This window comes from Mixophyes fleayi, chromosome 2 (assembly GCF_038048845.1).
Source record: "Mixophyes fleayi isolate aMixFle1 chromosome 2, aMixFle1.hap1, whole genome shotgun sequence".
Classification (NCBI taxonomy): domain Eukaryota; kingdom Metazoa; phylum Chordata; class Amphibia; order Anura; family Limnodynastidae; genus Mixophyes; species Mixophyes fleayi.
Genome location: NC_134403.1, coordinates 371,110,125 through 371,133,511, shown reverse-complemented (window position 1 = coordinate 371,133,511; position 23,387 = coordinate 371,110,125). Strand labels below are relative to the sequence as shown.

General features: G+C 41.9%; 1 protein-coding gene across 2 annotated transcripts in view; it reads right to left on the bottom strand.

The window, feature by feature from the left end:
• LSAMP (limbic system associated membrane protein) overlaps window positions 1-23,387 on the bottom strand; it is a 524,444-nt gene that overhangs the window by 46,213 nt on the left and 454,844 nt on the right. For both annotated transcript variants that reach the window (XM_075197389.1, XM_075197390.1), the window contains exons 4-6: window positions 15,093-15,227; window positions 11,395-11,515; window positions 10,770-10,918 (exon numbers count right to left, since the gene is read on the bottom strand). In XM_075197389.1, coding sequence (XP_075053490.1) covers window positions 10,770-10,918; window positions 11,395-11,515; window positions 15,093-15,227 — 405 coding nt within the window. The remainder of the gene's footprint in view (window positions 1-10,769; window positions 10,919-11,394; window positions 11,516-15,092; window positions 15,228-23,387) is intronic.

Genomic DNA, 23,387 nt, shown 5'->3' with positions numbered 1-23,387 from the left:
TGGTCCACTACAACTACACCGCAGTTAAGCCATTTTTATGTATCTTGCACTGATGAGATCTAATAGGCTGAAACAGTCCTATGAAAGTTATACTACTCTACTTATCTTGCAGTATCAGTGCTACAAAAAGCAGTCTCAGGATGTCTAGTTGGCCAACACCAATATATAAGTTTTTTTATAGCAGAAACTTTTAAATAACTTTTTTTCTAATGCTGCAATTGGCTTTTTTTATATTGTAGAAGCAGTTTAGCTCACATTAGACCACGTCAATATAAATGTAATGCTTAGAATCTAAGAGAATACAATATAAAATAAACAGGAAATGCTCACAATACACATAGTGTAATATAAGTGTTTTAATAAACTATATGTGTCGGTAATGGCTGCAATATAATAGTCATGGCCAAAAGTTTTGAGAATGACACAAGTATTGGTTTTTACAAAGTCTGCTGCTTCAGTGTTTTTAGACCTTTTTGTCAGATGTTGCTATGGTATACTGAGGTAAAATTACAAGCATTTCATAAATGTCAAAGGCTTTTATTGACAATTACATTAAGTTTATGCAGAGAGTCAATATTTGCATTGTTGATCCTTCTTTTTGAAGACCTCTGCAATTCGCCCTGGCAGCTGTCAGTCAACTTCTGGGCCACATACTGACTGATGGCCGCCCATTCTTGCCTTATCAATGCTTGGAGATTGTCAGAATTTGTGGGTTTTTGTTTGTCCACCCACCTCTTGAGGATTAACCACAAGTTCTCAATGAGATTAAAATTTTGATATTTTGATCTCCGAGCCACTTAGTTATCACGTTTGCCTTATGGCAAGGTGCTCCATCATGCTGGAAGAGGCATTGTTCATCACCAAACTGTTCTTGTATGGTTGGGAGAAGTTGCTCTTGGAGGATGTTTTGGAACCATTTTTTATTCATGGCTGTGTTCTTAGGCAAAATTGTGAGTGCGCCCACTCCCTTGGCTGAGAAGCAACCCCACGCATGAATGGTCTCAGGATGCTTTACTGTTGGCATGACACAGGACTGATGGAAGCGCTCACCTTTCCTTCTCTGGACAAGCGGTTTTTCGAGATGCCCCAAACAATCTGAAAGGATATTCATCAGAGAAAATTCCTGAGCAAGCTCTGCACTGGTGTTGCCCCGATCCCTAAGCTGAATCAACTTTAGGTGATGGTCCTGGCGCTTGCTGGACGTTCTTGGTTATCCTGAAGCCTTCTTCACTACTATTGAACCTCTCTTCTTGAAGTTCTTGATGATCTGATAACTGGTTGATTTAGGTGCACTCTTACTAGCAGCAATATCCTTGCCTGTGAAGCCCTTTTTGTGCAAAGCAATGATGACTGCACGTGTTTCCTTGCAGACAACCATGGATATCAGAGGAAGAACAATGATTTCCAGCACCACCCTCCTTTTAAAGCTTCCAGTCTGTTATTCTAACTCAATCAGCATGACAGAGTGATCTCCAGCCTTGTCCTCATCAACACTCTCACCTGTATTAATGAGAGAATCACTGACCTGATGTCAGCTGGTCCTTTTGTGGCAGGCCTGAAATGCAGAGGAAATGTTCTTTTTGGGATAAAGTTCATTGTCATGGCAAAGAGGGACTTTTAAATTAATTGCAATTAATCTGATCACTCTTCATGACATTCTGGAGTATATGCCAATTTACTTCATAAAAACTGAGGCAGCATACTGTGTGAAAAATAATAATTGTGTCATTCTCACAACTTTTGGCTATGACTGTACTTATTAATTCCCCATCATTGTATAAGAAAGGATTGTCCAGATTAAGTTGCTGCCCTCCAAAGATGTTGTTGAGTCCTCCAGCTGTCCAACGACCTCTGTAATGTATATTATATATATGATAAAGCAGTCTGACCTCTTTATGGAAATACTTAGTCCAGGAATGAGATATGGCTTTTCAACCCTTGAATCCATTTGAAGTAACAAGGTCTATGTGTGAGGACCTCATCTATATCCTGTATCTGTCTGTAAGCACCAATTTTATATATCCGCAGTCATCGTTATATCCATTATACTGAACTATAAAATAATAGGACTCATCTGTTAACATCGTACTTAGGTGCAAAATGTGCACTGCATGACACCAACCAATCAACAATTAGCTTTTATCTGTTTAGTGCCAGTCAGGCAGTGAAAATGATGGGTTGCTGCTGTGGTTTAATGCAATCATATCCAACCAGCCTTTATGTATAAACTAAGTGATATAGTGATTCCTTTAGTGCTGCAGAACCAAAACTGACCACTAGGTGGCTCTACAGCCCAAGACTGAACATTTCCCAGTGAATTAAATTCGAGAGGTTATAATGGACACTTTTGGCATTGGGTCAAAGACTGAGGAGTGCAGGTGAATTTGTACCTTCATCATTTTATATCTGTGTTTGTACCCTTCAATCGCTGAAATATTTTTAGTATCACTAAATTCTATAACCTAGTAAAATCTTTGGAATGTGTATAAAATTGCAATATTGAGTAGAGAACCATTAAATGCAAGCAAGTGTGCAAGGTGGCATCAAGCATTGCAAACTGTGAATGGCAAATGCTTTGTAAACATTTACTTGCAGTGAAAGCGTTAAGTGCCCCTCTATTTCCAGTGTGCCCAAAATCGCCACTCTCCAGAGATGCGTGGATAGATATTTAGCTAAACCTCTGGCCGCAAGGGCTGTTGATACGAGCTGAAGAGCAGGGAGAGATGCCGAGTATCTATGAGACAACAAGCATTTGTAAACCTGACAATCAGCAATCTACAGTCCCCCGGCATATTGTTAAGAAAGGATTACTATCGCACCTGACACGTAAACATTTTCGTCTCTCAGATAAAAATGCTGACGATTCCCCAGGATGGAGGCTGCGGAGCGCCCTCCCTAACCTAATGACACGCAGGCAGTCATTACAAGCCAGAAAGCACTTAGCACATTATAGTGTGTTGCACTTTTAAACATTGGACAAGTTATGGTGACATTTAAAAGCTTTTCAAACATTTAGAGCTTTTCAAAACTGGATGTCAGGGAACGTCGGCGAAGCCGGCCTGGGATTTGACGAAGCACTCATATTTAATGGGCCCTCCTGCTCAATAATGTATGAGGAGAGTTTAACAAGCAACGGGCTCTTTAAGCTCAGAAGATGATTATTTTATTAATAGGAATTGCCATAAACATCTCATTCAGTAAATGTATCGATGGGGTGTAATTCCCACAAAGCAGATTTAACTGAGCAGCTTTAAAATGACAGTTTTCCTACTCGCTTGTTTATGTATGGGAAGAATATACAGCTGGGAACATGGCAACGTTTAAAGGACAGATACATCCCAGCGTTTCAATTCACAGATATAAAACAAATGGATAAAAAAAAACAATGTTCAATCTTAACCACATCCCCTTGCGGTATTGTAACAAACTAGCTCTCGCCTCCAGCGCAAACAGCTATAGCCATCCAATCAGATCAAAGACAGCCCCACCCAGCAGTCACACCCATGTATCAGATGTCAAACCTTTATGTCAGCCACACCCCCATGCCAGATGGCCACACCCCTATGTCAAACAGCCACACCCCTATGTCAGACAGCCACACCCCCATGTCAGACAGCCACACCCCCATGTCAGACAGACACACCCCCATGTCAGACAGACACACCCACATGTGAGAGAGTCACACCCACATGTTAGATGTCATCATATTTCCATGTCACGCTCATGTGAATGAGGGACTCTTCACATTAACAAAATGGGGACTCTTGAATGCACAGGACACCAGGACCGAAGTCAATAGTTTATAAAGGTCACTCCTGGGAAGTCTAATCTGCCCTTTTTGAACTCTCTATCAAAACAACCCCACGTACAGTCATTGGTCCTGATCAGGCCTTAAGGCAATTCAGCAGAAATAACAGACGTGACCGCCATGGTGTATATTTACTTTGCTGGTCATGCATGAAGTCTGTACAGTAGTGTTATACTCACTATAGAGGTATAGGCTGGTGTATATATGCTGGACTTTCAAGAAGGAGTCTGTACAGTAGTGTTATACTCACTATAGAGGTATAGACTGGTGTATATATGCTGGACACTCAGGTAGCAGTCTGTACATTAGTGTTATACTCATTATAGAGGTATAGGCTGGTGTATATATGCTGGACACTCAAGAAGGAGTCTGTACAGTAGTGTTATACTCACTATAGAGGTATAGACTGGTGTATATTTACTGGACACTCAGGAAGGACTATAGACTATTGTATATTTGCTGAACACTCAGGAAGGAATCTGTACAGTAGTGTTATACTCACTAAAGAGGTATAGACTGGTGTATATTTACTGGACACTCAGGAAGGAGTCTGTACAGTAGTGTTATACTCACTATAGAGGTATAGACTGGTATATATTTACTGGACACTCAGGAAGGAGTCTGTACAGTAGTGTTATACTCACTATAGAGGTATAGACTGGTTTATATTTGCTGGACACTCAGGAAGGAGTCTGTACAGTAGTGTTATACTCACTATAGAGGTATAGACTAGTGTATATTTGCTGGACACTCAGGAAGGAATCTGTACAGTAGTGTTATACTCACTATAGAGGTATAGACTGGTGTATATTTACTGGACACTCAGGAAGGAGTCTGTACAGTAGTGTTATACTCACTATAGAGGTATAGACTGGTATATATTTACTGGACACTCAGGAAGGAGTCTGTACAGTAGTGTTATACTCACTATAGAGGTATAGACTGGTTTATATTTGCTGGACACTCAGGAAGGAGTCTGTACAGTAGTGTGATACTCAATATAGAGGTATAGGCTGGTATGCATTTGCTGGACACTCAGGTAGTTGTCTGTACAGTAGTGTTATACTCACTATAGAGGTATAGGCTGTTGTATATTTGCTGGACACTCAGGTAGTTGTCTGTATAGTAGTGTTATACTCACTATAGAGGTATAGGCTGGTGTATATTTGCTGGACACTGAGTTAGTAGTCTGTACAGTAGTGTTATACTCACTATAGAGGTATAGGCTGGTGTATATATGCTGGACACTCAGGTAGTAGTCTGTACAGTAGTGTTATACTCACTATAGAGGTATAGGCTGGTGTATATATGCTGGACACTCAGGTAGTAGTCTGTACAGTAGTGTTATACTCACTATAGAGGTATAGGCTGGTGTATATATGCTGGACACTCAGGTAGTAATCTGTACAGTAGTGTTATACTCACTATAGAGGTATAGGCTGGTGTATATATGCTGGACACTGAGGTAGTAGTCTGTACAGTAGTGTTATACTCACTATAGAGGTATAGGCTGGTGTATATATGCTGGACACTGAGGTAGTAGTCTGTACAGTAGTGTGATACTCACTATAGAGGTATAGGCTGGTGTATATATGCTGGACACTCAGGTAGTAGTCTGTACAGTAGTGTTATACTCACTATAGAGGTATAGGCTGGTGTATATATGCTGGACACTGAGGTAGTAGTCTGTACAGTAGTGTTATACTCACTATAGAGGTATAGGCTGGTGTATACATGCTGGACACTCAGGTAGTAGTCTGTACAGTAGTGTTATACTCACTATAGAGGTATAGGCTGGTGTATACATGCTGGACACTCAGGTATTAGTCTGTAAAGTAGTGTGATACTCAATATAGAGGTATAGGCTGGTATGCATTTGCTGGACACTCAGGTAGTTGTCTGTACAGTAGTGTTATACTCACTATAGAGGTATAGGCTGTTGTATATTTGCTGGACACTCAGGTAGTAATCTGTACAGTAGTGTTATACTCACTATAGAGGTATAGGCTGGTGTATATTTGCTGGACACTGAGGTAGTAGTCTGTACAGTAGTGTTATACTCACTATAGAGGTATAGGCTGGTGTATATATGCTGGACACTCAGGTAGTAGTCTGTACAGTAGTGTTATACTCACTATAGAGGTATAGGCTGGTGTATATATGCTGGACACTCAGGAAGGAGTCTGTACAGTAGTGTTATACTCACTATAGAGGTATAGGCTGGTGTATATATGCTGGACACTGAGGTAGTAGTCTGTACAGTAGTGTGATACTCACTATAGAGGTATAGGCTGGTGTATATATGCTGGACACTCAGGTAGTAGTCTGTACAGTAGTGTTATACTCACTATAGAGGTATAGGCTGGTGTATATATGCTGGACACTGAGGTAGTAGTCTGTACAGTAGTGTTATACTCACTATAGAGGTATAGGCTGGTGTATACATGCTGGACACTCAGGTAGTAGTCTGTACAGTAGTGTTATACTCACTATAGAGGTATAGGCTGGTGTATACATGCTGGACACTCAGGTATTAGTCTGTAAAGTAGTGTGATACTCAATATAGAGGTATAGGCTGGTATGCATTTGCTGGACACTCAGGTAGTTGTCTGTACAGTAGTGTTATACTCACTATAGAGGTATAGGCTGTTGTATATTTGCTGGACACTCAGGTAGTAATCTGTACAGTAGTGTTATACTCACTATAGAGGTATAGGCTGGTGTATATTTGCTGGACACTGAGGTAGTAGTCTGTACAGTAGTGTTATACTCACTATAGAGGTATAGGCTGGTGTATATATGCTGGACACTCAGGTAGTAGTCTGTACAGTAGTGTTATACTCACTATAGAGGTATAGGCTGGTGTATATATGCTGGACACTCAGGAAGGAGTCTGTACAGTAGTGTTATACTCACTATAGAGGTATAGGCTGGTGTATACATGCTGGACACTCAGGTAGTAGTCTGTACAGTAGTGTTATACTCATTATAGAGGTATAGACTGGAGTATATTTGCTGGACACTCAGGTAGTAGTTTGGACATAGTGTTATACTCAATATAGAGGTATAGACTGGTGTATATTTGCTGGACACTCAGGAAGGAGTCTGTTCAGTAGTGTTATAATCACTATAGAGGTATAGACTGGTGTATATCTGCTGGACACTCAGGAAGAAGTCTGTAAAGTAGTGTGATACTCAATATAGAGGTATAGGCTGGTATGCATTTGCTGGACACTCAGGTAGTTGTCTGTACAGTAGTGTTATACTCACTATAGAGGTATAGGCTGTTGTATATTTGCTGGACACTCAGGTAGTTGTCTGTATAGTAGTGTTATACTCACTATAGAGGTATAGGCTGGTGTATATTTGCTGGACACTGAGTTAGTAGTCTGTACAGTAGTGTTATACTCACTATAGAGGTATAGGCTGGTGTATATATGCTGGACACTCAGGTAGTAGTCTGTACAGTAGTGTTATACTCACTATAGAGGTATAGGCTGGTGTATATATGCTGGACACTCAGGTAGTAGTCTGTACAGTAGTGTTATACTCACTATAGAGGTATAGGCTGGTGTATATATGCTGGACACTCAGGTAGTAATCTGTACAGTAGTGTTATACTCACTATAGAGGTATAGGCTGGTGTATATATGCTGGACACTGAGGTAGTAGTCTGTACAGTAGTGTTATACTCACTATAGAGGTATAGGCTGGTGTATATATGCTGGACACTGAGGTAGTAGTCTGTACAGTAGTGTGATACTCACTATAGAGGTATAGGCTGGTGTATATATGCTGGACACTCAGGTAGTAGTCTGTACAGTAGTGTTATACTCACTATAGAGGTATAGGCTGGTGTATATATGCTGGACACTGAGGTAGTAGTCTGTACAGTAGTGTTATACTCACTATAGAGGTATAGGCTGGTGTATACATGCTGGACACTCAGGTAGTAGTCTGTACAGTAGTGTTATACTCACTATAGAGGTATAGGCTGGTGTATACATGCTGGACACTCAGGTATTAGTCTGTAAAGTAGTGTGATACTCAATATAGAGGTATAGGCTGGTATGCATTTGCTGGACACTCAGGTAGTTGTCTGTACAGTAGTGTTATACTCACTATAGAGGTATAGGCTGTTGTATATTTGCTGGACACTCAGGTAGTAATCTGTACAGTAGTGTTATACTCACTATAGAGGTATAGGCTGGTGTATATTTGCTGGACACTGAGGTAGTAGTCTGTACAGTAGTGTTATACTCACTATAGAGGTATAGGCTGGTGTATATATGCTGGACACTCAGGTAGTAGTCTGTACAGTAGTGTTATACTCACTATAGAGGTATAGGCTGGTGTATATATGCTGGACACTCAGGAAGGAGTCTGTACAGTAGTGTTATACTCACTATAGAGGTATAGGCTGGTGTATATATGCTGGACACTGAGGTAGTAGTCTGTACAGTAGTGTGATACTCACTATAGAGGTATAGGCTGGTGTATATATGCTGGACACTCAGGTAGTAGTCTGTACAGTAGTGTTATACTCACTATAGAGGTATAGGCTGGTGTATATATGCTGGACACTGAGGTAGTAGTCTGTACAGTAGTGTTATACTCACTATAGAGGTATAGGCTGGTGTATACATGCTGGACACTCAGGTAGTAGTCTGTACAGTAGTGTTATACTCACTATAGAGGTATAGGCTGGTGTATACATGCTGGACACTCAGGTATTAGTCTGTAAAGTAGTGTGATACTCAATATAGAGGTATAGGCTGGTATGCATTTGCTGGACACTCAGGTAGTTGTCTGTACAGTAGTGTTATACTCACTATAGAGGTATAGGCTGTTGTATATTTGCTGGACACTCAGGTAGTAATCTGTACAGTAGTGTTATACTCACTATAGAGGTATAGGCTGGTGTATATTTGCTGGACACTGAGGTAGTAGTCTGTACAGTAGTGTTATACTCACTATAGAGGTATAGGCTGGTGTATATATGCTGGACACTCAGGTAGTAGTCTGTACAGTAGTGTTATACTCACTATAGAGGTATAGGCTGGTGTATATATGCTGGACACTCAGGAAGGAGTCTGTACAGTAGTGTTATACTCACTATAGAGGTATAGGCTGGTGTATACATGCTGGACACTCAGGTAGTAGTCTGTACAGTAGTGTTATACTCATTATAGAGGTATAGACTGGAGTATATTTGCTGGACACTCAGGTAGTAGTTTGGACATAGTGTTATACTCAATATAGAGGTATAGACTGGTGTATATTTGCTGGACACTCAGGAAGGAGTCTGTTCAGTAGTGTTATAATCACTATAGAGGTATAGACTGGTGTATATCTGCTGGACACTCAGGAAGAAGTCTGTAAAGTAGTGTGATACTCAATATAGAGGTATAGGCTGGTATGCATTTGCTGGACACTCAGGTAGTTGTCTGTACAGTAGTGTTATACTCACTATAGAGGTATAGGCTGTTGTATATTTGCTGGACACTCAGGTAGTTGTCTGTATAGTAGTGTTATACTCACTATAGAGGTATAGGCTGGTGTATATTTGCTGGACACTGAGTTAGTAGTCTGTACAGTAGTGTTATACTCACTATAGAGGTATAGGCTGGTGTATATATGCTGGACACTCAGGTAGTAGTCTGTACAGTAGTGTTATACTCACTATAGAGGTATAGGCTGGTGTATATATGCTGGACACTCAGGTAGTAGTCTGTACAGTAGTGTTATACTCACTATAGAGGTATAGGCTGGTGTATATATGCTGGACACTCAGGTAGTAATCTGTACAGTAGTGTTATACTCACTATAGAGGTATAGGCTGGTGTATATATGCTGGACACTGAGGTAGTAGTCTGTACAGTAGTGTTATACTCACTATAGAGGTATAGGCTGGTGTATATATGCTGGACACTGAGGTAGTAGTCTGTACAGTAGTGTGATACTCACTATAGAGGTATAGGCTGGTGTATATATGCTGGACACTCAGGTAGTAGTCTGTACAGTAGTGTTATACTCACTATAGAGGTATAGGCTGGTGTATATATGCTGGACACTGAGGTAGTAGTCTGTACAGTAGTGTTATACTCACTATAGAGGTATAGGCTGGTGTATACATGCTGGACACTCAGGTAGTAGTCTGTACAGTAGTGTTATACTCACTATAGAGGTATAGGCTGGTGTATACATGCTGGATACTCAGGTATTAGTCTGTAAAGTAGTGTGATACTCAATATAGAGGTATAGGCTGGTATGCATTTGCTGGACACTCAGGTAGTTGTCTGTACAGTAGTGTTATACTCACTATAGAGGTATAGGCTGTTGTATATTTGCTGGACACTCAGGTAGTAATCTGTACAGTAGTGTTATACTCACTATAGAGGTATAGGCTGGTGTATATTTGCTGGACACTGAGGTAGTAGTCTGTACAGTAGTGTTATACTCACTATAGAGGTATAGGCTGGTGTATATATGCTGGACACTCAGGTAGTTGTCTGTACAGTAGTGTTATACTCACTATAGAGGTATAGGCTGGTGTATATTTGCTGGACACTCAGGTAGTAATCTGTACAGTAGTGTTATACTCACTATAGAGGTATAGGCTGGTGTATATATGCTGGACACTCAGGTAGTAGTCTGTACAGTAGTGTTATACTCACTATAGAGGTATAGGCTGGTGTATATATGCTGGACACTCAGGTATTAGTCTGTACAGTAGTGTTATACTCACTATAGAGGTATAGGCTGGTGTATACATGCTGGACACTCAGGTATTAGTCTGTACAGTAGTGTTATACTCACTATAGAGGTATAGGCTGGTGTATATATGCTGGACACTCAGGTAGTAGTCTGTACAGTAGTGTTATACTCACTATAGAGGTATAGGCTGGTGTATATTTGCTGGACACTCAGGTAGTAGTCTGTACAGTAGTGTTATACTCACTATAGAGGTATAGGCTGGTGTTGGTGACTCCCAGCTTGTTAGCGGCCACACAGGTGTAGTTTCCATAGTGTTCTTCGGTGACATTGGCAACCACCAGGGTAGACCGGTTACCCATACTCTTTATCTCCAGGCCCTGGGCGCTATTTATCCTGCAAACCAGGGGTAGAAAACAAAAAAGAAACCAAGGTGAATAAGGGCGATTATTTTAGAGATGAATAAATGGTTTGGTCATGTCTGTATCTCCTCCCTCATATTGTATATCTTTACATTAACATCCGTACGTATTATAGTTCATTGTAGTGTTTGTGGCTGTACATTAATATTTGGAATTTAATAAACCTGTGTGAATATATTTAGTGGAAACTGCTTCATATTACGGAAAAATACATTATCCGGAAACCCCTAACAGCAACGATTGTGGACAAAACGATCCCACACAGTAAGTTAGTAACTGCTAGTGTGATACTTATACAACATAATAATAAAATAAAGTTTATATTGATCAAATTTTACATTGCGAAAAGCGGAGAAATGGGGACCTACTCGAATTGACATAATTGCCAAAATATACCTTTGTAGGAGTAAAGTCTGTGCCCCCCCAGATGGAGTTTTTATGGACGTTTACCTTGTATCATCCTTATACCACTCAAAATCCGGTTTGGGTTCGGCAGCGGCTTCGCAGCGGAGGTAAGCCTGCTTTCCTGTGATAGCCTCGATGCTCTTGGATTCAGTAATAATAGGAGGGTCTGCGGAGACATAGGAAGACCTCTATCATATAACACTCCGGGGGTAAGCATTAGACAACACACCAACAAAATATATATATATATATATATATATATATATATATATATATATATATATATATACACATACATACAGGGCAGAGGTTATTGCAGTGAATGCTATATGCCATGCCATGGTATAATAATTATATTTTGCAATTAACTTTAATATACTGATTTACTGCAGTGACAGCTGAAATATCAGCGATCTAGCACAGGGCAACATAGATTCTTTTCTTAATCTTTAACCATTGTGCTCTGTTCACAGCAACAACCTCCACTCTGTCTGTTCTCAATGAAATGTCTGATAATGTGAAAATACATTCACAGTGTCCCTCAGAATAATTCTCTGTTTCGTTGCATTTTCTGCTGCCTAAATATCTACTCCCCTGCATTTACCGAGGACAAATAAACTGGATTAACAAACATTATTCTAGAAAATGGTTCCTATTGTCGCCTCTCAATCTTTTCTCTCCGTTTTCATTCACTTCGCTCCAATCCAATCCCTTCCAGCGGGATTTCTTCAGGCGGCTCGTACTTGTCATTTTTTGTTATTTACAAAATATAAATATATTTGGAGCAATCTAATGTGTCGTCCCGAACATGCCTTTTGGGTAGTAATTTCAAAAACTGAGACCAGGATCTAGATAATGAAACAAGCCAAAAGGGCCAACGAGAGGACGAGAACAATGCGCTAGAGGTTTTGCAAACTTTTCACTAAACTGACAGTGAAGGAATATATCAGTCTGCACACATGTGGTAACCACATTAATTGCAAAAATCATTTCTGTCGTTGTGAAGGCATTTATGTGGATCTTATTTTAAGCAAAGCATCATGGCTTTTGTACAAAACAGTAGCCAAAAACAAATTACATTAGATTTATGTAGCAGTTTTAAATCAGATGTAAACTTTAAAACTTTTTTTAATGCATCAGATGACCAGATTTAAGGAATGACGGCCGGTTACTGTGGCTGGTCGGTGTTTTATTTGAATTACTGTGTGTGCAGCCAACACATGAGATTCGATTTGCTAGGAAATGCTAGATGGACATTTTGGAATGCTGCAGTTTTCCAAGTGATTTTTCAAATTCTGGAGTGATAATGAACATTAACGTTGACGGGAAAAAATGCTGCAGGCTCTAGGGTGACAGGGAAATAATATTGCCCAATCACGTCAATGTTACAATGTTACACCTAGAAATAGTATTCACCCTTTGGAATGCTGCGGTTTACTGGTTGGAATACTACGGCATTCTAAAACGCTTCTCTAACAATGCCCTTAGGCTGCACAATTTCGAACGGGGATTCCGGATTCCATCTCAGGATGGCGTTAGCCTACCTGTAGCTATGAGGTCCAGGGTAGCCGGAAAGGCTTTGATTGATCGTCGCCAGGTCAAATCCTATGCGCAAGTGCAGACTTTAGCCCCTCATGCGCATTTGACAGCAGTGTTAGTCTGCTGGTCAACAATATATACTGTTCGCCATGCAAGGGACACTTGTCTGTTGTTTTTTGCTCCTTTTATTTATTTGTATTTAATTTTATTATTGTTATTCACTGATGTTTAGAAGAACTGATGGCTGAAATAAGCATGACGGAAATTAAAAGCTGAGGCTGTGTCATGTGACAAAATTTATCCCTCTAAGGTCAAAAGTTTAACTGGGATGTGTGCGCCCATCTGATGTCACAGGGCAGGGATAAGGAGTAGTCTTTAAAAGTGATGGGCGGACAGTAATCATCATTCTCTGGAGTTTCAGCATGTTGATGGTTTGGATGGACATCCGTGCCTGCTATGGCTTGTCGCGCTGTTCTCTCGTTGCCTGTTCTTGGTGTGTCTGGCGTTTGATGGTGGAGGTCCTGGATGGCGTATTGCTGGAAACTCAGTAGTTCAACGCACATTACGGTAATGGGCATGTAGAATCTGCTATAGTCCTGGTACAAGTACCGGCCCGGTGGTTCGGCCTTGGTTGCTCTCCTTTCAGCACAGAATGGTTGAAGGATCATGCAGTGCCCGGGATTGAGTGTCCCGGTAAGGTAGATAGGTGCACCCGAGGTGCTGTTTGGTTAACCACCCCTGTTTGCGGCTGCCTTATGGTTAAATGCTAGGATATCCTGGTTGCCTGGCGTGCGTCAAACTGACCGCTCTTTTCTCCACCACCATATGGGTTTGCAAAATAAATTCCTTTTAGTATTGCCACAATTACGTCTTGTGTCAATTATTCAAAGAAGGCAAATAAGTTTTTAAGAGGTTTAAGTGCAGTGAGGGATATCAGCCGTTAAGTATTTTAATGATAATCTATAGTGGAGTGATCTTTTCTTCCAATTCACTGGTAATCTTGAAAAAATGTTTTATATTTTATAAACAGGCTTCTATATTTGTCTGACGTTAGATGCCAGTTTTAATGCAACTGATCTAACATTATTCTACTTCTTGATGGTATACACAGTACTGTGGGTAGATATAATCAGATTTACTTTCTTCCGGAGAAAACAGTCGCTGATTCCTGGAACCAATTAGGTAACTCGGCTCAATGTTCATGTTACAAATTAGTCTTAGGAGTTGTTTTTTTTAACCTTCTGCGACCCCGACCCAAGTTTTGCTTGTGGATCAGCTCTGTGACCCTTACTGCCATATTCATTAATAATTTAATATGGTTTAACAAGTCCATTGTCAGTATATGTAATAAAGATTAAATTGAGGGTTTGCACGAGATAAATAATAAAGTCTATTTGTTGGTTACACCTCGTTGATTTGCAGAGAGTAACACGGCATCCATTAAATGACGTAGTCATCCTTGTTGTGATTCCCTGTATCTCTAGCAATAGGAGAAATGTATTAGTTTCTTAGCTGAGAAATATAAGGAACACCGACATTTAATGGATCCATCAGCCTTGGTGATGTTTAGATCACTTTGGCCCCCAATTTGTTTTTATTGATCATTTTCCCGCTCAGTATCTGTCTGGATGTTTCCTAAATCTGAGGTTCTCATATGGGAAACGTGATTTAACCTATTAGATGCCAAAGAAAAACATTTTACTGTAATTAGTTAGACTTAAAAGGTCCCTCCGCAGTTTTTTTTATCTTCCCATTAACTATATGATGATTTGGCATTTGTTTGTCTTGTATCAAAATATGATTCTTATGATTGCTAAAGCTGGTGGCCGCAGGTGAAGTCTCTGAGGGCCGTATGCGGCCCGTGGGCCGCCTTCACTGACCTACGGTATTTTCAGTGAGGTTTGAGTTTGAAAAGACTAATATCAGCAGCAGTCAAAGACAACTGAATGACAGGAGGACGGAGAATATGTTTTTACAAGTTGCACCTGTATAATCGACAAGCATCAAACTATACCCCCTCCTTAATGTTATTTAGTAATGTATAAGTATAAACTATACAATCTTGTTGGTAAAACACAGGTACGAGCTGCCCTATCATAGAAGGTACAGGAGGGCAGTGATCCTGCACAGCGGAACGTCAGCCGTCTGCCTCGCCACGGTCACCTTAAAGATGCATTATTCCCCTATTGTTCCGTCATACTCACAGTTCACAGTGACCCGGACTTGTTTTACATCCGCTGAGGAAACTTCGTTGGCCGCCTTGCACTCATATTTTCCAGACTGTTCCCTAGTGATTCCTTGAATGTCCAGGAATTCCTCTTCCCCTTCAAAATCTCTGGCTGCAAGCGAAAAACATCCAGGCGTTAGTGATCCAGGAACGTCATTGTAAATATTATTGGACATATATGTTTAACATGAAACACAATAATCAATACAGTTCCTTTATGGTAACAAATAGAGAGCGTCCTATGGAAGCTGGTATTTCACTGCTATTTACCTTTACCAATCCACAGTAAGTAAGGTATCTGGGGGTAAATGGATCAAGCTGAGAGCTTAATGGCGGGTTTGAAAAACCAATTAGATTCTAGCAATCATTTATTTAGTACATTCTACAAAATGATGATAGCTAGAATCTGATTGGTTGCTATAGGCAACATCACCACTTTTCAAACCCGCCGGAAAACTCTCAGCTTGATACATTTACCCCCTGGCGTCCATTCTATAGTGTTAGGGTTTTTGCTTTTAGAAATGAGTATGCAGTGTCTCATTAGAGGGTATAGTCCAATGAAGACTGGGGTACACGTTATATCCCATTTCAAAGGCCAAGTTCAGACCGATCTGCGCTCAGGGTGACACTGTGAGTAAATATGTTGTAAAATTTGCGATTGCGCAAGACACGTACTGATGCCTCTATATCCAATAACTCTAATGACATAAAAGAGTAAAAGGTTGAAGGAAATGAAAATAAAATTTGCATTGCCCCCTGAATTGTGCAGCCCTATGCACATGACCATTTGTCTTTATAGTAAACACCGGACTGACTGCATAATGACGGCTTCATAATGTGATTGGCGACAAAAACTGGAGGAGCGAGCTTAGGATAAAGCCCTAGTCACCTCTATACACAGCGAGTCATATGGGTGAGGTGACGTCACTTGGCTTTACAGGGATGGGTGAGACTTGATGAGGCGGTTCATGTCCTGGTCGTGCTCACCTTTGGGAAGGTAAGTGCTCTCTTGAAAGTCTGGGAGGTCTCTCCTAATTCAGGAGTCTCCTGGACATTTCGGGAGAGTAAGCAACTATAACTAAGACAGCTGGTGCCCAAAAATTTTGCAGTGTAATGTGTAACACCTAGTTTCACACTGATACTATGACATCCTTACGGAGTTATTCAGAAGTACAAGCGCTGTGCATTTATCTAATAAATGTTAGCGAGTTAGACTGGTGGCTCTCTCACCAACTGCTACGCTACATAATATCAGGAATCAATTTTTAAATACAGTTATTTTAATCATAATTAGATATGACTTTGCTTAAACTCATATTGGCCATTTAACTTATCAACAAGGTTCAGGAGGTAAGTATTTACCAGAATAAGTACAGTTCCTAAATAAAAAGTGGTCTCTCTAAAACCAGTTGATGAGTGAAATATTCAAAAACAGAGCTGTAGACACTTGAAAAAACAGTAAAGGATAAAAGGAAAGGAAAGACACAAATAGGGTATCACTGAGAGGGGGACTGGAGGTGATAGCTGACGTAAAGGATTTAGGAGAAGGGCTGTTAGGCTTGAAGAAATAAATGAGTCTTAAGGGCACACTTGAAGCCTTGTAGTGCAGAGGCTAACCAATAGGGGGCGTGGGAAGTCATTTCACAGGTGGGGGGCAGCCCGGGCAAGGTATTGAAAGTGGGAGTTGGTGGAGGTGATCAGTGAGGTAGTGAGGTTATTAGCAGAGCAGAGAGGGTGGGAAGAAGTTTGGGTAGAGATGAGGTTGGAGATGTAGGGGGGGGGGGGGTTGGTTGAGGCTTTGAAGGTGAGAGTGAGGCGTTTAAATTTAATTCTGTAGGCCACGGGGAGCCAATGCAGCGACTGACAGAGAGAGAAAGCAGAGATAGACCGTTGAGAGAGAAAAATAAGGCGGGCAGCGGCACTGAGGATAGACTGATGAGGGGCAAAGCGGGACCTGGCTAGGCCACAGAGGAGGAGGTTACTGTAATCACGGAGATAGATTACAAAGGAGTGAATAAGACCTTTAGTGGCTTCCATGGTGAGAAAGGGCTGTATCTTGGATATATTCTGGAGGTAGAGGCAACAGGGTTTGGAGAGGGATGGAATAAGCGGTTTGAAAGAGAGGGAGGAGAAGAGTATGTCCCCTAGGCAGCAGACTTGAGGGACAGAAAAGAGGGTACTGTTATCAACAGAAAGAGAGAGGGGGTGAGGGAGCCCTGAAGGGGGGAATGATGATTATTTGAGTCTTGGAAATATTGAGTTTCAGAAAGAGTTGGGACATCTAAGATGAGATGATCAAGAGAAAGCAGGAGACACAAGGCATAAGTGAAGGGGAAAGGTCAAGGAATAACAGATAAAATTCAGGTGTCATCAGTACTGAGGTGGTACTGGAGGCCAAATGATAAGGTCACTAAGGGTGGAGGTGTAGAGGAAGAAGTGCAGATCATTGCTGAACTCCGACAGGTAAGGGAAGAGGAGAGGAGGTGGAGTCAGGTGTAGAAATTGAAAAGCAGTGATTAGTGAGGTAAAAGGAAAACCATGAGATGACAGTGTTACGGAGGCCTCTAGGTTGGAGAGTTTGCAGAAGGAGGGAGTGGTCAACGGTATCGAAGGCAGCAGAGAGCTCAATAAGGATAAAAAAGGAGAAGTGTCCCTTAGATTTAGGAAAGAGAAGGTCGTTAGTGACCTTACTGAGGGCAGTTTCAGTGGAATGGAGTGAGCTAAATCTGTACTGAAGTGGATCAAGGATGGAGTGAGAAGTGAGAAAGTAAGTGAGATGGTTGTAGACAACCCATTCATGAAGTTTGGAGGTAAAAGGAAGGAGGGCGGAAATTAGAGAGAGAGAAGCAGGGTCCAGGGTTGTTTCACTGAGTATGGAGGAGATGAGCGACTGTAAGAAGGACAAGGGGAAGGTACCAGTGGAGAGGGATATGTTGAGGAGGTGGGTAAGATAGGAGCAGGCCTCGAGACAGAGGCAGACATTCTTGGTGCTTATTAATTGATAAAGTGCAAAGGCTCAGTAAAATATAGATATAAGCACTGCTCAAACATTGTCATGTACATTGTTACATCTTCGGCACAGAAAGAGTTAGACACTCGGCAAAGCATTTACAATTGCCATGTGGCGTACCCCACCACAGGACACTGGGTTATCTGATTCACCTGGAAACATCTAATAATGATTCTGTGGTGCTTTCAGAATTTGTGGAGAGAAAACTAAAATCTATAATTCCCATTTGTATGCTAATACACAACGTACTTGTCAGACAGTGGACTCGAGAAGGAGCTATTGCCAAATACACAGAGGTTTTATTTTTCCTGAAACAGTCTCCACTTAGAGGTGATAATGAGAGGGGAGAGGGGTGAAGCAGACACTTCTGAGAGAATAACCGTAGCGGAGGGTTCTGTGCACACAAAACGGACGAGAGACAAACTCTCCCCCAGAAGAGGCCACGCTTTCATCACAAATAATCAATAAAACTTGTCTCCTTTGCCCCTCACATTCACTCTCTCGCCAAATCCTGCCGTTTCCAGCTTCGCAACATTGCCCGCATTCGGCCCTTCCTCTCCCAGGATGCCACCAAATCTCTCGTCCACTCTCTGATTATCTCCTGCTTGGACTACTGCAACCTTCTCCTTATCGGCCTCCCCCTCTCTCATCTCGCTCCCCTTAGATCTGTACTTAACGCCGCTGCTAGGCTTATTTTCCTCTCTCGCCGTTCCACCTCTGTATCCCCACTCTACCAAGCCCTTCACTGGCTCCCCTTCCCCTACAGAATCCTTTTCAAGCTCCTCACTCTGACTTACAAGGCCCTCGCCAACTCCACTGCTCCCTACATCTCTAACCTTATCTCTATTCACACTCCCTCCCGCTCACTGCGATCGTCCAACGATCGTCGCCTCTCTTCCCCTCTGATTACCTCCTCTCACGCACGTATCCAAGACTTCTCCCGCGCCGCTCCCCTCCATTGGAACAAGCTCCCCCGCTCCATCAGAACTTCCCCTAATCTGTCCTCTTTCAAACGAACATTAAAAACCCACCTTTTCCTTAAAGCCTTCCAGTCTCATGCCTAAACTCCCACCGGTCGGCTACTTCTCTTTCTCATCCCTTCTTCCCTTCTTCCCCTTCCTCGACTCCGTCTCTGTTTCTCCCGTCTCTCCGTCTCATCCATGTGTCTGTCTGTCTTCCCCTCCCTTTAGATTGTTCGCTCCTTTGAGCAGGGCTCTCCTACCTTCTGTTTCCATCACTTTTAACTGCGCTCTCCAGCTACTCTGCTCACCTCCTCTCTGTCCCTCTGCCCTCTGTCTCCTCTCGCTTCTCTCCGCTCCCCTCAATGACTCTCAACCTGTCATCTGTGCCCACCCTCTTGGGCCATAGTTACCTGCCTGTACTCACTTTTCCCCTCCCTCCCTCTCTTTCATGCTGTGCCTGAGCCCCCAGAGTTATAGTGCTTACTGTTACTTGTACTGTGCTGTTTCACCTTGTACTGTGCCATTGTTTGTCCTTGTATGGCGCTACGGATACTTTGTGGCGCCCTATAAATAAAAATTAATAATAATAATAATAATAATTATGTTGTCTCTAATCATTGCTGTCTGGCTTTTTGGCAAACCATCAACAAAACAACTTAATCCATAATGAAATATTGTATCATACGCAAATATTACACATGCGTAAGTGTTCTTATATCATCCCCAGAATTAAAATCCTCTCCTGTTCTCAATTTAGGCTCATTTGTCCTTCAGTATTATCAGTAGGACAGTTATACATATAATATATCTCACCTATGAAAACTTAAATATCTTCTTTTTTGTATCTTTGTAGGGGAATGACCCTAGATCTAGTTAATATCGGTCGTCATGACTTTTGCATTGCTTATTTACATGCTTTGGCCATGAGTTTCAATCCAACCAGGACCCTATCTGTGTGGATTTTGTATATTCTCCCTGTGTTTGTGTGGGTTTCTGCCGGGTGCTCCGGTTCCCTCCCTTAGATCCAAAAGCAAACTATTAGACTAATTGGCTACTTGGGATGGTGCTTACTGTTTGGAGCTCAACCCAATCTCCAGTTGAGTCTTCTGATATATTATTATTATTATTATTATTAATTTTTATTTATAAGGCGCCACAAGGCGCCCGCAGCGCCGCACAGAGACAAACAAATTACAATACAATGGGAGACAGTACAGTACAGTAAACAGTAAACAGAGTAACTCAGTAAGCTCAATGCACAGCTAGAGAGGGCGGGGAAGGCGGACGGAGGATCCTCAAATGACGGGGCCCAAGAAGGAGGGCGTTGAAGACAGGGAGACCCCCAGGGGGGGAGGAGGGAGCGAGAGTGGACTTGGGGTGGAGGGCCCTCGAGGAGGAGGGCTAAGTAGCTGGAGAGCAGAGTTAGAAGTGGTGGAAACAGGAGGAGAGATAGCCCTGCTCAGAGGAGCGTACAATCTAAGGGGAGCGGTGGACAGACAGAGAGACGCAGGGGAGAGAGGGAGAGTAGGGGGACGGAGGCAGAAGATAAGGTAGGAAGTTAAGTGGGAGACAGAAAGGCTTTAAGAAAAAGGTAGGTTTTTAAGGCCCGTTTGAAACTGGACAGATTAGGGGAAGTTCTGATGGAGGGAGCTTGTTCCAGTGGAGGGGGGCAGCGCGGGCGAAGTCTTGGATACACGCGTGGGAGGAGGTTATAAGGGGGTAAGAGAGGCGACGGTCAGAGGCAGAACGGAGAGGGCGGGATGGAGCATGAATAGAGAGGAGGGTGGAGATGTAGGGCGCAGTGGAGTTGACGAGGGCCTTGTAGGTGAGTGTGAGGAGCTTAAAGAGGATTCTGAAGGGGAATGGGAGCTAGGTAGAGGGGGGAGACAGAAGAGGAGCGTCGAGAGAGGAAAATAAGCCTAGCGGCAGCGTTAAGAGCAGGTCAAGGGGATCGAGATGAGAGTGGGGGAGGCCAGTGAGGAGGAGGTTGCAGTAGTCCAGGCGGGAGATATGGTATAGTTATCGTTATTAATTGATCTGTAATTATAAATTTAGAGAGCCAATATAGAAACATTTGATTTCAGCCAGGGGTTTTTAATATGCAGAATATTTCGTGCTCTATAAAGTGTCAATGATAGCAAGACACCCGTATTATATCGATGCTAAATTATATTTCTTAAATTCGACACCACGAGTGATAACTGCAGGTAACTGGGAAATTTAAGGATTTTACCAAATCTGCACTAATCACCTCCCTGCCTCTCCGGCTCTTTATCTGCCAAGATTTACACCCCCGGACGTGACAGTCGGAGATGTAAATAAACTGGGCACATGATAAGGGTATATAGCGCAATTGGAAAACAGCAGTGATTTGTCTGCTCTACTATTTAGTCCTCATCTCTGCAGACAACCTGTCAGAGTAAGTGCGGGCCTTGCTAAATGTTCCACTTTGTGTAAGTACTTCGATATCACCCAGACACTGTGCCTGATGGCAGGAATAAGAACAATATCAGTTTCCTTATTTTAATTCCCAGCCCCATGTAACTCACTTTCCTACATTCACACATTCCTTTTATTCTCTTATTGCTTTACAGATAGTTGTTTATCAGTTAACCCCAGTTAATGGTATCTCATTTAGGACTCTGAACTTTCCTCAAGAGGCAATAACAGTGCGACGAGATACATTTATTAAGGAGCATCCGAGGCTGAAACACAGCGGAAGCGGAAATTAGGGAAAGAACCTATCTTCAAAACACGGCAAGACTATCCATTCACCAGGAACTAGCAACATTATTTAGGCATCATCATCAATTTATATAGCGCCACTAAATCTGCAGCGCTGTACAGAGAACTCACTCACATCAGTCCCTGCTCCATTAGAGCTTACAATCTAAATTGCCTAACAAACACACACAAAGACTGAGAGAGATTAAGGGCAATTTGATAGCAGCCAATTAACCTACCAGTATGTTTTTGGAGTGTGGGAGGAAACCGGAGCACCCAGAGGAAACCCATGCAAACACGGGGAGACCATACAAACTCCACACAGATAAGGCCATGGTCGGGATTCAAACTCATGACCCAGCGCTGTGAGGCTGGTGTGCTAACCACTAAGCCATCGTGCCGGCATGACGCTATAAGAACTGATACTGGCTTTTCCAGTCAATCATACAGACTAGGGAAGTTGTACTGAGCAGCTGACCAATCATACACCATAAGAACAAACACTTAAAAATGCAACCCATATAAAGAATTAAATAATTTGTATGACATGCAGCTGTCTAGATACATAATTATATCAAATACTGAGAATTGCAGCCACTTTAGACAACAGATCAGAGAACAAGGAAGTTGTACTGTGCAGTTGTCCTCACATGCAGGATAAGAACAGAAGCCGTGAATTATACTCGTAACTGGAAAAGTCTGGGCCTCATAGCAAAGTTGACTGTGCTACTATAGTTATGGATGAAAACTTACATTATGGAGCAGATACAATTTAGGGCGAGGTGCCTAATACGGTATGGAATCTGGCCTCACTTTTCTGCGCACCTCTATGGGACGCAAGGAAACATGAGCAGAGATATCAGCCTCAACATCAGCTCAATGTGTCTCTGCAGACTGCTCAGGAGACGCATCGTGCCGAATTAAATCCACCCCTTACGAGTGTGTCAAAAAATGTATTATAATTTCTTGTCTGAGGCTCGTACCAGCAGATAGCTTTGGTGAAGTCATTAGCTAATGCATTTACATTAACATCTCTGCACAGGCTGCAGGTATTATAGGAGTGAGACATAACAGACACTGACTAATACATCTCCATCTGTTCCATGGTGTGGATGGAGCCTCTCATACAGACTACAGCTCCCACCTTGGATCCCATCTCCCTCCCAGACCTTTATTAATGCACTGTTTTTCAGCACAGCAATTAATATGCAGGAAATTAAGTGGCGTTTGTTGTTTGAAAGCATGTCTGTGGGATGTGAGTGACAGTGAGTGATGGCTCACGTGTACACGTACAGTGTGCCTGACAATGACTTTGGGATGAGTTTTATTACACTTGTCAGCCCCCCTCCACCTCCCCCACTAATTACTGAGGCATCATGGGATGTAAACCATTCTACTCAGGTCATTATGGAAGGGTACACATAAATATCAACACTGCAGACATCAGCAGGGCAAAATGCTTGAGAAGGTCATATGTTCTAAAATGTTCTTACTGAATATATATATGAATATATATATATATATATATATATATATATATATATATATATATATATATATATGAAAATCTTCCACC